The following is a 17695-nucleotide window of genomic DNA, read 5'->3' as shown; positions in this document are numbered from 1 at the left end:
TTAGGAATGTTTCCTTTGTTGTGTATCTAATTACAACTTTATTTAGGAATGTTTCCTTTGTTGTGTATCTCATTACTACTTTATTTAGGAATGTTTCCTTTGTTGTGTATCTAATTACAACTTTATTTAGGATTGTTTCCTTTGATGTGTATCTAATTACAACTTTATTTAGGAATGTTTCCTTTGCTGTGTATCTAATTACTACTTTATTTAGGAATGTTTCCTTTGTTGTGTATCTAATTACAACTTTATTTAGGATTGTTTCCTTTATTGTGTATCTAATTACTAGTTTATTTAGGAATGTTTCCTTTGTTGTGTATCTAATTACTACTTTATTTAGGAATGTTTCCTTTGTTGTGTATCTAATTACAACTTTATTTAGGAATGTTTCCTTTGTTGTGTATCTAATTACTACTTTATTTAGGAATGTTTCCTTTGTTGTGTATCTATTTACTACTTTATTTAGGATTGTTTCCTTTGTTGTGTATCTAATTACTAGTTTATTTAGGAATGTTTCCTTTGTTGTGTATCTAATTACTACTTTATTTAGGAATGTTTCTTTGTTGTGTATCTAATTACTACTTTATTTAGGAATGTTTCCTTTGTTGTGTATCTAATTACTACTTTATTTAGGAATGTTTCCTTTGTTCTGTATTAAATTATTACTTCAAATAGGAATGTTTCCTTTGTTGTGTATCTAATTACTACTTCATTTAGAAATGTTTCCTTTGTTGTTTATCTAATTACTACCTTATTTAAAAATATTTCTTTGCTGTGTATCTGATTAGTACTTCGTTTAAGATTGTTTCCCTTGCTATGTATCTAATTATTATTTCGTTTTGGAATGTGTTCGTTGTTGTTTATCCAGTTATTACTTCATTTAGAATTTTTTCCTTTGTTGTGTATCTAATTATTATCTCATTTAGGAACGTTTCATTGCTGTGTTTCTACTAATTATTTAATTTAGGAATGTTTCATTTGTCATGTATCGAATTATTATTATTAGAGGGAAGTCTAAATGGTTGGTTCAGTATATGTAGATACGTTTAGGTTCAACAAGTTAAAATCGATGGTTGATTATAGAGATGCATTTAATAAGTTAAATCGCTCGTTTATGTGAGTTTCTACGTAGAACTTGACAAGATAATTGTTTGATCAAGGACGTTTCGGATAATATGTTGAAAAATCACCTAGGAAAAATATTCTTCCAAAATTATGGTAAACAATTAGTGAAATATGAATAAATGGCTCGATACATTTATAGTGTTGATCTATTCGAAGTTCTTTATAATAAGATTAAGAACTGTTCTATGACCATTCTATAACCGGGTCACTGTATCCCTGGCTCGGCATGGCCGTGTGTGTTAAGGCGTTCGACTCGTAATCTGAAGGTCGCGGGTTCCAATCTCCGTCGCACCAAACAAGCTCGCCCTTTTAGCCGTGGGGGCGTTATAATGTGACGGTCAATTCAACTATTCGTTGGTAAAAGAGTAGCCCAAGAGTTGGCGGTGGGTGGTGATGACTAGCTGCCTTCCCTCTAGTCTTACACTGCTAAATTAGGGACGGCTAGCGTAGATAGCCCTTGAGTAGCTATGCGCGAAATTCAAAACAACCAAACAAACGCTGTATCCCGAAACCTAGTGAGCAAGGATTGGAGACGGTAATATTACTTATATGCAGTAACACTTTTTTAGGCCTACAAAGTGGGATTGTACGGGAAGAAGTACCAGTGGATCATCGTTGGAGTGTATGATTATGATTGGTGGAAGAAGCACCTAGATATTGTTACTTGTAACCAATCGCAACTCGGAGAAGCTATGGAAGGCTACTTAGCTACAGATATTTTATCCTTAAGTTCTACCGAAGACATAACTGTATCAGGGCTGGTAGGTTAATCTGATATTTAACAGTATTTGATTGCTTTTGTGTTGTTGTTTTTGTCTTACCGAGTAAAACTGGAAAGCATGTACAGCGTTTGTTTTTTAACATGGATTCTAACCAGTTTTATTCTGAATAATTGAAATTAGACTTTCTATTAAAATTAGTAAAAACGAAGCAGTTGTTATCCAACACACTTGAAAGACATTAGATACACCTTTTTTTATATGGATTTTTTGTAAGGGTTTATTGAGTTTTTATCCAAATTCTTTTAAATGAATATATCAGCCCAATCATAATATTGTTATTTGTTCACACTTTAATAATTATTTTAAATACTATTCGTTGATAAAGTGTATTTAAATGTTGATGATAGATGTTGTTAACCAACTGTTATTACTTCTAAGTTAAGGAAGACAAGCGCAGATAGGCCTCGAATAGCTTTGCTCAAAATTCAGAACAAACATAGAGTTTTTTTGTAACAAATGCATAACTATCATGAGATTATCTGTGCTGTGCCCATATCAAGAATCGAGCTTTGAATTTTAGTGTTAAAAACCTTCAAATTGACGACAGTTCTTGAATAGTGCGTTGGTTTAAGAAATGATACATTTTGTTCACAGCATACATTCTACATTTCTATGGGAAAAAAATCTGTGGGGTGCGACTCGTAATCCGAGGGTCGTGGGTTCGCATCCCCGTCGCGCAAACATGCTCGCCCTCCCAGCCGTGGGAGCGTTATAATGTGACGGTCAATCCCACTATTCGTTAGTAAAAGAGTAGCCCAAGAGTTGGCTGTGGGTGGTGATGACTAGCTGCCTTCCCTCTAGTCTTACACTGCTAAATTAGGGACGGCTAGCGCAGATAGCCCTCGAGTAGCTTTGTGCGAAATTCAAGAAAACAAACAAACCCTCTAGTCTTACACTGCTAAATTAGGGACGGCTAGCACAGATAGCCCTCGAGTAGCTTTGTGCGAAATTCGAAAACAAACAATTTCTTTAAAAGGTACATACTGTTATCGGTGCTTCGGATATGGAGAATTAGACGGTTAATACACATGTATATAAATCACAACTAAACAACTGTTGTAATAGTTTTTATAATAGCAAAACAAGAAACCAGTCTTTTCTCTGTGTAATTTTGCACATGATATTGAATATCATATGTAATATTTTCTTGATATCTTGCCAAAGCTAGGTTTACTTGTCAAAATGTCCAGTTTTTGGTACATAAACCTACTTTATTACTTCTTTCACACGCTACACTTTATTAACGTCTGGAACCTTTGGTGGAGTTAAACCTTTTACTACAAACAGCTCTATATCTCGTAACAGATAAGATAAACACTTTTCAAAATCTTTAAAACCTCAACATTTTGAAGCACACTATTTATTTATTTATATTTTCAGGGATATCGTACCAGACGTAAATATTTTATTCAACCTTTGCCTCACAACACGAATGTCCCCCATAATCTCTACGTTACTCGAGTCAACAGTTTGTCAGGAAATGTTTTACTGGTTATATTTTTCTTAGTGTGTTCTTATGATATCATTTTGTCCATAACCAAATTTACGTTTCGTCTCAGACTTCAGCGGAATACGAAACTCAGTACAAACAACGGTATGACGGAAGCAACAATCGTTTCCATGGTTACGCCTACGACGGGATCTGGATGATCGCCCTAGCTATCCAAATGGTGAAACGGAAGCTTATAGCTATCGATAGTTCCAGAACGCTGGAGATGTTCGAATACAGAGATCCTATGTGGGGAGCTCTTTTCCGTGAGGCCTTTAATCAAACTTCGTTTAGAGGAGTGACGGTAGGTGTCGCCACCCTTTGTTTTGTTTTGTATCTTAACACATAGCAACCCAGAAGGTTATCGGTGTTCTGCCCACAACGGGTATCGAAACCCGGTTTCTAGCAGTATAAGACTGCAGACGTACCACTCTGGCACTGGGGGGTGCCACACTCTGTGCCGTGGTTATATAAATACAAATGAAAACTATTTCGAGGTATATTAACCGTCGGTTTATATATGTATATATTCCTAACACTAACGATTCCTTAGTAAACTGATACGTAACACTGTAAAATTTATACATTAATATATGCTAACAAATATCTCTGTAAAGTTCCTTGATAACTTCTACCATTAAAGTCTGACTCTAATATTTTTATGACTTTCATTTTCTGGACATAAATACTTACTTGTTAAGAAATATATTGAAATTTGTGAATTAAATTAGGCCTTTCTATTGTTATACAACAACCTGGTTTTTATTGTTATACAACAATCTGATTTTTGTAACTTCTCTGACGTCATGATCATAAAGTATTGTGCTTGTTCTTGTTTTCTTATAGCAAAGCCACATCGGGCTATCTGCTGAATCCACCAAGGGGAATCGAACCCCTGATTTTAGCGTTGTAAATCCATAGACTTACCGCTGTACCAGCTGGGGACAATTATAAAATAACTTACTGTATTACGCCAATAATTATGGTGTACTTACAAACATGTAACTCAATATCTACACGTTGTTTTTTGTTGCTGTTTTTATACAGGGTCCAGTTAGCTTCATCAGAAACGAAAGGCGAGGTTTCATTCTTTTGAAGCAATACCAAAGTAAGTTTTGTTTTTTTAAAGCAATATCAGAGTGACTTTATTTTGTCTGAAATAATATTAATCTATGTTTGTGTTATCTGAAAAAATATCAGAGTAGGTTCCTGCTGTCTGTTTATCTTACTTTTACTTTATTTTACAAAAACATATATACGTGCATCGGTATTAAAATTCATACTTATTTGTTTATAAACTTACGATAACTTACAATATTTAGAAATAAACGAGTTCATTTTATGTATTATTAAGCTAATAAATACGTCGCTATAATGTGTATTTATTTTTCCGATAGATGGCACAGAGGTAAAAGTTGGCGAATATGACACTTTGACGCATAGGCTTAAACTTTGTAAGGAGACAAGGATAACTTGGCACGGTAAAGTATATATATGTGGATTTTTACTTTTTATCTAATTCTAATATAATTATATCTAAAATGTAATCAAAGATATATTCTAAAATGTGTATTCTGTGTGATTTGTTTTTGCGTTCTGTTATCATACACTTTTGCTTTGCTACTGGTTATTTTTAATTGATTTTACTTCAACAAAAATCTGTTTTATAAAAAAAAACACTTTAATCTTTTCTCCTTAGTTTTAAATTTTATTGACCTTGATCCTACTTTTAAGTTTCTTTTGAAATATTACGCGTGTTACAAGAATTAATCGATGTTTACGACGTTTAGTATAGAGTTTATATATAGTTTTATGTGTCTCGCTACGGATCGAAGCGTCCAAGGTTCGAGACGTGATACCAATTATTACACCTTCAGCTTTGTGTATGCTATAAAAATAACTCATTGGCTGCTTTCTTTAAGTGGCCCTCCTTAGTGGCTCAGCGGTATGTCTGCGGACTTACAACGCTAAAATCTGGGTTTCGATACCCGTGGTGGGCAGAGCACAGATAGCCTATTGTGTAGCTTTGTGCTTAATTCAAAACAACAACTTCCTTAAGTAAAAACAAAACTAAGGGTAGCTATACCTGAACCCTTGTGTTTAACCGAACCGTTTAGTCCAAGTGTGCTTATGGTATCTCCTATCTTAAACCTTCCGTTTAGTCCAAGTGTGCTTATGGTATCTCCTATCTTAAACCTTCCGTTTAGTCCAAGTGTGCTTAGGGTATCTCCTATCTTAAACCTTCCGTTTAGTCCAAGTGTGCTTATGGTATCTCCTACCTTAAACCTTCCGTTTAGTTCAACTGTGCTTATGGTATCTCCTATCTTAAACCTTCCGTTTAGTCCAAGTGTGCTTATGGTATCTCCTACCTTAAAACTTCCATTTAAAATGAACAGTTACGGAAAACTTTTCACGTGGAAGTTATTACAATACATAATTTTCTTCAACGTTTCGAATACTAATGATATATATACATGTGTAGTTTCGTCAACTAAATATATTTAATGTCTTAGTTTTATCACACTTAAAGTGTAATGACTAAATATTTATAATTTATTTTTGTGGTATGACATGTTTAGGCTTAAGACTTTAAAAGAATAAAACATTAATGGCGTTTCGAGGATTCCAAACAAAAATAATACCATATGATATTCTAGACTTTCTTTCGGCTTCTTACAAACTCCTGTCCTGAATAGAATAAACAGCAGTGACAAGAGAAACAATAAAATGTTAAAATAAATATTTTAGGATAATTGGTTATTTAGTTAAACCACTGTGCTAGCCACCAGGAGCATGAATTGGGAACGTTTTTTGTCCCACTATTTTGTACTAACCAAAACCGCAACCCGACCAGCCAGCTGTATTTTCACAAGATCTTTTATTTCCCTTCCTTCTAGGTACCGACCACCCCCCCGTGGACAGAACCTTAGTCGTCATCCAACCATCCAGAGTCAGATTTACAATATACGTTGTTATTGTGATCTTTGCTATTCTAGGGATCATGATGGCATCTGTGTTTCTGGTTATTAACATACAGTTTCGAAATCAAAGGTTTCGTTCACTTTCTGATGTCTTTATATTAAATGTTATAATATAGTGGATCTACACCTATGTTGTGTTAACTATGTCTCTACATTAAAATTAATGCAGTGGATCTACACTTATACCATGTTTACCATGTCTTTCCATTAATAGTAATGTGGTGGATCTACACCTACGTCATGTTTACCATGTCTTCACATTAAACATAATGATGTAGTGGATCTAGACCTATGTCATGTTCACCATGTCCTTACAATAAAAGTAATGTAGTGGATCTACACTTATGCCATGTTTACCATGTCTTTCCATTTAAAGTAATGTAGTGGATCTACACCTATGTCATGTTTACCATGTCTTTCCATTAAAATTAATCTAATGGATCTACACCTACGTCATGTTTACCATGTCTTCACATTAAAATTAATGTAATGGATCTACACCTATGCCATGTTTACCATGTCTTTACATTAAACATAATGATGTAGTGCAGCTACACCTATGTTGTGTTTACCATGTCTTTACATAAAACATAATGATGTAGTGGATCTACACCTATGTTGTGTTTACCATGTCTTTACATAAAACATAATAATGTAGTGGATCTACACCTATGTTATGTTTACCATGTCTTTACATAAAACATAATGATGTAGTGGATCTACACCTATGTTATGTTTACCATGTCTTTACATAAAACATAATGATGTAGTGGAGCTACACCTATGTTATGTTTACCATGTCTTTACATTAAACATAATGATGTAGTGGATCTACACCTATGTTATGTTTACCATGTCTTTACATAAAACATAATGATGTAGTGCAGCTACACCTATGTTGTGTTTACCATGTCTTTACATAAAACATAATGATGTAGTGGATCTACACCTATGTTGTGTTTACCATGTCTTTACATAAAACATAATAATGTAGTGGATCTACACCTATGTTATGTTTACCATGTCTTTACATAAAACATAATGATGTAGTGGAGCTACACCTATGTTGTGCTTACCATGTCTTTACATAAAACATAATGATGTAGTGGATCTACACCTATGTTGTGTTTACCATGTCTTTACATAAAACATAATGATGTAGTGGAGCTACACCTATGTTGTGTTTACCATGTCTTTACATAAAACATAATGATGTAGTGGAGCTACACCTATGTTGTGTTTACCATGTCTTTACATAAAACATAATGATGTAGTGGATCTACACCTATGTTGTGTTTACCATGTCTTTACATAAAACATAATGATGTAGTGGAGCTACACCTATGTTGTGTTTACCATGTCTTTACATAAAACATAATGATGTAGTGGAGCTACACCTATGTTGTGTTTACCATGTCTTTACATAAAACATAATGATGTAGTGGATCTACACCTATGTTATGTTTACCATGTCTTTACATAAAACATAATGATGTAGTGGATCTACACCTATGTTATGTTAACCATGTCTTTACATAAAACATAATGATGTAGTGGAGCTACACCTATGTTATGTTCACCATGTCTTTACATAAAACATAACGATATAGTGGAGCTACACCTATGTTGTGTTTACCATGTCTTTACATAAAACATAATGATGTAGTGGAGCTACACCTATGTTATGTTTACCATGTCTTTACATAAAACATAACGATGTAGTGGATCTACACCTATGTTGTGTTTACCATGTCTTTACATAAAACATAATGATGTAGTGGAGCCACACCTATGTTGTGTTTACCATGTCTTTACATAAAACATAATGATGTAGTGCAGCTACACCTATGTTGTGTTTACCATGTCTTTACATAAAACATAATGATATAGTGCAGCTACACCTATGTTGTGTTTACCATGTCTTTACATAAAACATAATGATGTAGTGGATCTACACCTATGTTGTGTTTACCATGTCTTTACATAAAACATAATGATGTAGTGGATCTACACCTATGTTGTGTTTACCATGTCTTTACATAAAACATAATGATGTAGTGGAGCTACACCTATGTTGTGTTTACCATGTCTTTACATAAAACATAATGATGTAGTGGAGCTACACCTATGTTGTGTTTACCATGTCTTTACATGAAACATAATGATATAGTGCAGCTACACCTATGTCGTGTTTACCATGTCTTTACATAAAACATAATGATGTAGTGGAGCCACACCTATGTTGTGTTTACCATGTCTTTACATAAAACATAATGATGTAGTGGATCTACACCTATGTTGTGTTTACCATGTCTTTACATGAAACATAATGATGTAGTGGAGCTACACGCATCTTTATTTCAGGTACATCAAGATGTCCAGCCCGTATATGAATAATATTATAATTATTGGCTGTATGCTAACGTATACTAGTGTTATACTCTTGGGTCTTGACAGTGGACTGACCAGTGAAGAGAGTTTTCCGTACATATGCACCGTAAGTCTATGTTATTGTAGAATTTACTGTTTCGTTTTAGTAAACAGATATTATATCTCACGAAACTAGTGTAACAAAATAATTCGTCAAAAATATGGACAAATTATGGACAATACAGGAGATAGAAGAAAAATGAACTGAAATTGTGGATAAATAAGTTATGAATGTGGAAATAGAAACAATGAATAGAAAATACTGAGAGAAGAACTTGAAAACAGTAAAATTATGAGAAACTGATGGGTGTGGAAGAGAGAATTGTAGTGAAGAATCTATTTTTTTTATAGCACCAGACATCTTGTTGTGATATTTCATAAAGTACCACTGTTTTCTATGTAACTCGTACTGTGGTAATCATTGTTTTTATAGTACCAGACATGTTGTTGTGATATATCATAAAATGCCACTGTTTTCTATGTAACTCGTACTGTAGTAATCATTGTTTTTATAGTACCAGACATGTTGTTGTGATATTTCATAAAGTACCACTGTTTTCTATGTAACTCGTACAGTGGTAATCATTGTTTTTATAGTACCAGACATGTTGTTGTGATGTATCATAAAGTACCATTGTTTTCTATGTACTGTGGTGATCATTGTTTTTATAGTACCAGACATGTTGTTGTGATATATCATAAACTATCACTGTTTTCTATGTACTGTGGAATCATTGTTTTTATAGTACCAGACATGTTGTTGTGATATTTCATAAAGTACTACTGTTTTCTATGTACTGTGGTAATCATTTTTTTTATAGTACCAGACATATTGTTGTGATATTTCATAAAGTACCACTGTTTTATATGTACTGTGGTAATCATTGTTTTTATAGTACCAGACATGTTGTTGTGATATATCATAAAGTACCACTGTTTTCTATGTACTGTGGTAATCATTTTTTTATAGTACCAGACATGTTGTTGTGATATATCATAAAGTACCATTGTTTTCTATGTAACTCGTACTGTGGTAATCATTGTTTTTATAGTATCAGACATGTTGTTGTGATGTATCATAAAGTACCACTGTTTTCTATGTACTGTGGTAATCATTGTTTTATAGTACCAGACATGTTGTTGTGATATATCATAAAGTACCACTGTTTTCTATGTAACTCGTACTGTGGTAATCATTGTTTTTACAGTACCAGACATGTTGTTGTGATATTTCATAAAGTACCATTGTTTTCTATGTAACTCGTACTGTAGTAATCATTGTTTTTATAGTACCAGACATGTTGTTGTGATATATCATAAAGTACCATTGTTTTCTATGTAACTCGTAATGTGGTAATCATTGTTTTTATAGTACCAGACATCTTGTTGTGATATATCATAAAGTACCATTGTTTTCTATGTAACTCGTACTGTGGTAATCATTGTTTTTATAGTACCAGACATGTTGTTGTGATATATCATAAAGTACCATTGTTTTCTATGTAACTCGTAATGTGGTAATCATTGTTTTTATAGTACCAGACATGTTGTTGTGATATATCATAAAGTACCATTGTTTTCTATGTAACTCGTACTGTAGTAATCATTGTTTTTATAGTACCAGACATGTTGTTGTGATATTTCATAAAGTACCACTGTTTTTTATGTAACTCGTACAGTGGTAATCATTGTTTTTATAGTACCAGACATGTTGTTGTGATTTTTCATAAAGTACCATTGTTTTCTATGTACTATGGTAATCATTGTTTTTATAGTACCAGACATGTTGTTGTGATATTTCATAAAGTACCACTGTTTTATATGTACTGTGGTAATCATTGTTTTTATAGTACCAGACATGTTGTTGTGATATATCATAAAGTACCACTGTTTTCTCTGTAACTCGTAATGTGGTAATCATTGTTTTTATAGTACCAGACATGTTGTTGTGATATATCATAAAGTACCATTGTTTTCTATGTAACTCGTACTGTGGTAATCATTGTTTTTATAGTACCAGACATGTTGTTGTGATATATCATAAAGTACCATTGTTTTCTATGTAACTCGTACTGTAGTAATCATTGTTTTTATAGTACCAGACATGTTGTTGTGATATTTCATAAAGTACCACTGTTTTTATGTAACTCGTACAGTGGTAATCATTGTTTTTATAGTACCAGACATGTTGTTGTGATATTTCATAAAGTACCACTGTTTTATATGTACTGTGGTAATCATTGTTTTTATAGTACCAGACATGTTGTTGTGATATATCATAAAGTACCACTGTTTTCTATGTAACTCGTAATGTGGTAATCATTGTTTTTATAGTACCAGACATGTTGTTGTGATATATCATAAAGTACCATTGTTTTCTATGTAACTCGTACTGTGGTAATCATTGTTTTTATAGTACCAGACATGTTGTTGTGATATATCATAAAGTACCATTGTTTTCTATGTAACTCGTACTGTGGTAATCATTGTTTTTATAGTACCAGATATGTTGTTCTGATATATCATAAAGTACCATTGTTTTCTATGTAACTCGTACTGTGGTAATCATTGTTTTTATAGTACCAGACATGTTGTTCTGATATATCATAAAGTACCACTCTTTTCTATGCACTGTGGTAATGAAGTATGAATGTTGTTTATGATATGAATTGTTCTATTACTTTAGTTACTGTTTTTTAACTTTATCTTCTTATAGTTTCATAAGCTACTATTGTTTGGTTCTTGGTTCTCTATATCATTTATTATCTGAACAGGTATGATAGTGTTTGTTACATCTTTAACACTTGTTCTAAGACCGGATTTGTGATTCGTTGTTCTGGTAATTCGTTCAAAGGTTCCATTTGTTCTGTCATCTCTTAATTTTCTATAGTTAAATAATTTCTGTAAAAAAAAAAACAATAAATGTACTCTTATCCTACAGGCTAGAGCGTGGGTCCTGATGAACGGGTTCACTCTGGCTTTTGGATCCATGTTTAGTAAGACCTGGAGGGTTCACGCTATTTTTACAAATATTAAAATGAATAAAAAGGTGAGTAAAAGTGTTTATTAAAACTATGGTCACTTGGGTTGAGACGTTCGACTCGTAATCTGAGGGTCGCGGGTTCGAATCCTGATCGCACCAAAAATGCTCGCCCTTTCATCCGTGGGGGCGTTATAATGTAACGATCAAACGTTGGTAAAAGAGTGGATCAAGGGTTGGAAATGGGTGATGATGACTATCTGCCTTCCCTCTAGTCCTACACTGCACGGTGGGTGGTGATTACTAGCTGCCTTCCCTCTAGTCCTACACTGCACGGTGGGTGGTGATGACTATCTGCCTTCCCTCTAGTCCTACACTGCACGGTGGGTGGTGATGACTAGCTGCCTTCCCTCTAGTCCTACACTGCACGGTGGGTGGTGATGACTATCTGCCTTCCCTCTAGTCCTACACTGCACGGTGGGTGGTGATTACTAGCTGCCTTCCCTCTAGTCCTACACTGCACGGTGGGTGGTGATGACTATCTGCCTTCCCTCTAGTCCTACACTGCACGGTGGGTGGTGATGACTAGCTACCTTCCCTCTAGTCCTACACTGCACGGTGGGTGGTAATGACTAGCTACCTTCCCTCTAGTCCTACACTGCACGGTGGGTGGTGATGACTAGCTGCCTTCCCTCTAGTCCTACACTGCACGGTGGGTGGTGATGACTAGCTGCCTTCCCTCTAGTCCTACACTGCACGGTGGGTGGTGATGACTATCTGCCTTCCCTCTAGTCCTACACTGCACGGTGGGTGGTGATGACTAGGTGCCTTCCCTCTAGTCCTACACTGCACGGTGGGTGGTGATGACTATCTGCCTTCCCTCTAGTCCTACACTGCACGGTGGGTGGTGATTACTAGCTGCCTTCCCTCTAGTCCTACACTGCACGGTGGGTGGTGATGACTATCTGCCTTCCCTCTAGTCCTACACTGCACGGTGGGTGGTGGTGACTAGCTACCTTCCCTCTAGTCCTACACTGCACGGTGGGTGGTAATGACTAGCTACCTTCCCTCTAGTCCTACACTGCACGGTGGGTGGTGATGACTATCTGCCTTCCCTCTAGTCCTACACTGCACGGTGGGTGGTAATGACTAGCTACCTTCCCTCTAGTCCTACACTGCACGGTGGGTGGTAATGACTAGCTACCTTCCCTCTAGTCCTACACTGCACGGTGGGTGGTGATTACTAGCTGCCTTCCCTCTAGTCCTACACTGCACGGTGGGTGGTGATGACTATCTGCCTTCCCTCTAGTCCTACACTGCACGGTGGGTGGTGATGACTATCTGCCTTCCCTCTAGTCCTACACTGCACGGTGGGTGGTGATGACTATCTGCCTTCCCTCTAGTCCTACACTGCACGGTGGGTGATGATGACTATCTGCCTTCCCTCTAGTCCTACACTGCACGGTGGGTGGTGATGACTAGCTGCCTTCCCTCTAGTCCTACACTGCACGATGGGTGGTGATGACTAGCTGCCTTCCCTCTAGTCCTACACTGCACGGTGGGTTGTGATGACTAGCTGCCTTCCCTCTAGTCCTACACTGCACGGTGGGTGGTGATGACTGACTGCCTTCCCTCTAGTCCTACACTGCACGGTGGGTGGTGATGACTGACTGCCTTCCCTCTAGTCCTACACTGCACGGTGGGTGGTGATGACTAGCTGCCTTCCCTCTAGTCCTACACTGCACGGTGGGTGGTGATGACTATCTGCCTTCCCTCTAGTCCTACACAGCACGGTGGGTGGTGATGACTAGCTGCCTTCCCTCTAGTCCTACACTGCACGGTGGGTGGTGATGACTATCTGCCTTCCCTCTAGTCCTACACTGCACGGTGGGTGGTGATGACTAGCTGCCTTCCCTCTAGTCCTACACTGCACGGTGGGTGGTGATGACTGACTGCCTTCCCTCTAGTCCTACACTGCACGGTGGGTGGTGATGACTGACTGCCTTCCCTCTAGTCCTACACTGCACGGTGGGTGGTGATGACTAGCTGCCTTCCCTCTAGTCCTACACTGCACGGTGGGTGGTAATGACTAGCTACCTTTCCTCTAGTCCTACACTGCTAAATTAGGGACGGCTAGCACAGATAGCCCTTGAGTAGCTTTGCGCATATTTCAAAAAAACAAACTAACTAACTAAAACTGAAACCTAAGAACATTGTGTTGTGAAACGGAACAAAAACCTCGAACATAACGTCATGTTTGTAAAAGATAGCATCGTAGTCAAATAATATTACGTTTATTGAGATGCTTTACGTTTACGTCTGTTTTGAAACTTAAATATTACGATTTTGGCGTAGCAGTTTAGCATAAACTAAATTACTAAATCTTTATATTACAGGAATGAATAGGAGACGACGTTTCGACTTCTGTCCTGAGGTCTTCTTCAGATCACAGTACAGAAGCCTAAACGCTGTCTCATTTTTTTCACTAGGTAGTTACATCAGAGTTTCAAACCTATTACATCTTACGTGCATAAGGTTACGTTAATATAACATTACTGTAGATTGTATTTATTACCAACACTATCTTATTCCTGAAGTTCGTGACCTAAACGACCATGAACAAACTATTTCTGACTAATCTCTGACCAACGTGTCTGACTATTATACAGCTTTGTATTTACATATGCATACTAGTATGTAAAATGCATTACTTAAACATATATAAGAATATTTGAGAAACGGAGAGGCGATTTTGCCGTATTCAACACGATTTTCATTATACCAAACTGTGTAATATGTTTAACCTTAACTGTATCTCAATATAAAAATAATTTAGTTTTAAAAAATAATGGTTTAAGCTTTACTAATTAATGACGTAAAAGCGGTCTTTACCACGAACTCCCAACGTTGAGAGAAGAAATGGTTTAAATTACGGTCCCAAAGAGGTACCAGAGAAGAAGAGAAGAGAGTCTTTTTAACCCTCTGGGAGTTGAACGTGTGAAGTCTTTCTATGAAGTTCGTAAAGAAACAAAACTGGAATTATTTAGAGAAATAACTTTAACGAGTGCCAGTTAATGTTAGAACAATATTCATTTTTATTAAGGTTCCTTCATCTTGTGGTTTGGTGGGAATTTTAATGACATTGTACAATAAAGAAAGTAAATTATTAAATATTATTAAAAATAAAAAATGATTGTGCATGGGAGGAATATCCCCCCCCTCTAGACGTTGGTACTCTGCTGGTCCTTCATTTTCGATTTGACTAATGGGTTTATTTAACACGTTAGATGAGTTTCGCATCGGCCAAATCAAACATTCTCCTCCCTTCGCTTAAGGAATCCCATCGCAGTACGTTTGTCAGTGCGTAGTCCCGGTATCGTGGCAGCCAGCAAGAGAAATAATAATTGTTAACTTTATTGATATATTATTAGTATCTTTATTGTTATGATTTTAATATGTTTAACGTCAAGTATCAAATGTAAATAAATAGTATTACTTCTCTTATTACTTCGACTATTATAAGAAACAGAGGTTCTCTTGGTGACAAGGTTCTCTGTTCTCCAATAATCTTCTTCAGTTATAATGCTACTTGTTCTTTCTATCTTCCTTTTTTATTTTGATATTTTAATATCTACATATTTTCCCAATTTTGGTCATTGATCTGTTTTGTGTATTTCCTTTTCTGTTTACATGTTTACAAAGGAATATTTTCGAGTAAAAACCTTCGTGAAATATAAACGTTTCTAAGACATTGTGATGTTATAACACGTAAATAACTGAACCATCTACACATGTTATAACTTGCAAATGCTCGAACAGTCCACACCTGCTGTAACTCTGAATTAGTGATAGAAACCTAACTCACTGGTTAATAAAACGCTCGAGTCTTACCTCTAAATTATCTTACATATGACTTTGTATGAAATACCAGTCACTGTCATTGAACACCATCCGCTGTGACTGGACCAACCATTTTTTGGATATTCTTTAAATAATTACAGGTGATTGACATTATGGCCAGGTGGGTTAAGACGTTCGACTCGTAATCCCAGGGTCGCGGGTGCGAATCCACGTTGCACCAAACATGCTCGCCCTTTCAACCGTGGGGACGTTATAATGGTACGCTCAATTCCACCATTCGTTGGTAAAAGAGTAGCCCAAGAGTTGGTGGTAGGTGGTGTTGTCTAGCTGCCTTCCTTCTAGTCTTACACTGCAAAATTAGGGACGGCTAGCGCAGATAGCCCTCGTGTAGCTTTGCGCGAAATTTAAAAAACACACAAACAGTATGTTTATAACTCGCGAGGTTACAAACAAGACCAGTTTATTATGGATAAAAGTTGTCTTCCGAGTACACTTCAAGCTCTTACTTGTGTTAGAATTAGTGGAACTAAGGTTTGTTGACCTTTCTAATATAAATAGTACGTTGTCCATAGAATGGAGGTCGTAAAGTGTAAATTGTCTTCTTTTATCGCAGGTTATCCAAGATTACAAGCTATTTATGGTAGTCGGAGTGTTGGTCATCGTAGATATAGCCATATTAACCACTTGGCAGGTCATTGATCCTTTCTATAGAGAAACTAGCCTCGGAACAAAAATGGTAAGCCAAGCGATAGTGTATCTTTCCTTCTTAATGCACTTTAGTAAAGATTCTTTTCCTGTGTATAGTTATCTAACCTTGAACATGGATGGATGTAATATATATGTACAGTTTTATATGAGCTGCTTAAGTTTTCGAATTAAAACAAAATCAATAGCCAAATGAACTGAGGTACAGGATGGTAGCATGCTTTTCCTACTGCCTTAGATACTATTAATATCTGAATTTGTTTATTTCTTTTCAGTTCTGTTTGGACAAATAAAGTTGTTCAAGTAAACCCATGTAAAATTTTCCTCATTCTGGATATGTGCAGAAACTTGCTCATTAATTGGCAACTAACCACATTTTTTGCAGGAAAGATAGCGTTGTTTCAAAATAGAAGGCTATTTTCTCCTGTTAGCAAAGCGGATGATGGCTCATCGATCCACTACTCTTACACTTTAAGCCGAAGTGGATAAAGGGTGACTGATAAGTGACGTTCAACCTCAGTGAAAACGAAGAAGAATATGTTATAATGTATCAACCACCGTAACTCTGTCATACCCAGTACCAATGAGGTTGTTTTTCTAATAGGATGACTCATCATACGGCTAGGATACGGAACACTAAATAAATATCATTTTAATTATTTATAACGTTTAGGGTGCAAATCATATAACGGGAGTGAATTTTAATTATCAACTTTATTTATGTAATTTACGAATCAGATTTTTTTAGACTAAGAATTAATAACAAGCACCTATTAGTTCATTCATATAATTTATATTTGAATATTTTTGAATTAATTTTACTACCGACCACAATAACTGTTGAACTAAGTATGAAGAGCTTATTTGCAATATTAATTCTTTATGAATATTGAGAATATGTTATAACTTGTAATACATTCTTACGAACCAAACATTCTTACGATTTCGAAATCAAATTAAATTATACTTTTTGAATAACTTTTTCTCAAAGATGGCCCAACATGGCCACGCGGTTAGGTCGCTCAATTCGTAATCTGAGGGTCGCGGGTTCGAGTCCCTGTCACATCAAACATGCTCCTCCTTTCAGCCGTGAGAACGTTATAATGTAACGGTCAATCCCACTATTCGTTAGTAAAAGAGTTGGCGGTGGATGGTGATGACCAGATGGCATCCCTCAAGTCTTACACTGCTAAATTAGGGACGTCTAGCGCAGATAGCCCTCGTGTAGTTTTGCGCAAAATGAATAAACAAACCAAACTAATAATATTTGATATTATGGTTTTTGTATTTTACAGTCATGAATGTCATGTTTGTCTGGAGGAACATGTCTCACACATAAAGT

General features: G+C 35.9%; 1 protein-coding gene across 2 annotated transcripts in view; it reads left to right on the top strand.

The window, feature by feature from the left end:
- LOC143232168 (gamma-aminobutyric acid type B receptor subunit 2-like) overlaps positions 1-17695 on the top strand; it is a 291391-nt gene that overhangs the window by 258931 nt on the left and 14765 nt on the right. For both annotated transcript variants that reach the window (XM_076467285.1, XM_076467277.1), the window contains exons 6-13: positions 1695-1886; positions 3467-3700; positions 4444-4504; positions 4794-4877; positions 6294-6447; positions 8742-8874; positions 11749-11856; positions 16262-16384. In XM_076467285.1, the coding sequence (XP_076323400.1) occupies positions 1695-1886; positions 3467-3700; positions 4444-4504; positions 4794-4877; positions 6294-6447; positions 8742-8874; positions 11749-11856; positions 16262-16384 (1089 nt within the window). The remainder of the gene's footprint in view (positions 1-1694; positions 1887-3466; positions 3701-4443; positions 4505-4793; positions 4878-6293; positions 6448-8741; positions 8875-11748; positions 11857-16261; positions 16385-17695) is intronic.

This window comes from Tachypleus tridentatus, chromosome 1 (assembly GCF_004210375.1).
Source record: "Tachypleus tridentatus isolate NWPU-2018 chromosome 1, ASM421037v1, whole genome shotgun sequence".
NCBI classification, from domain to species: Eukaryota; Metazoa; Arthropoda; class Merostomata; order Xiphosura; family Limulidae; genus Tachypleus; species Tachypleus tridentatus.
This window is presented reverse-complemented; position numbering and strand designations above follow the sequence as displayed.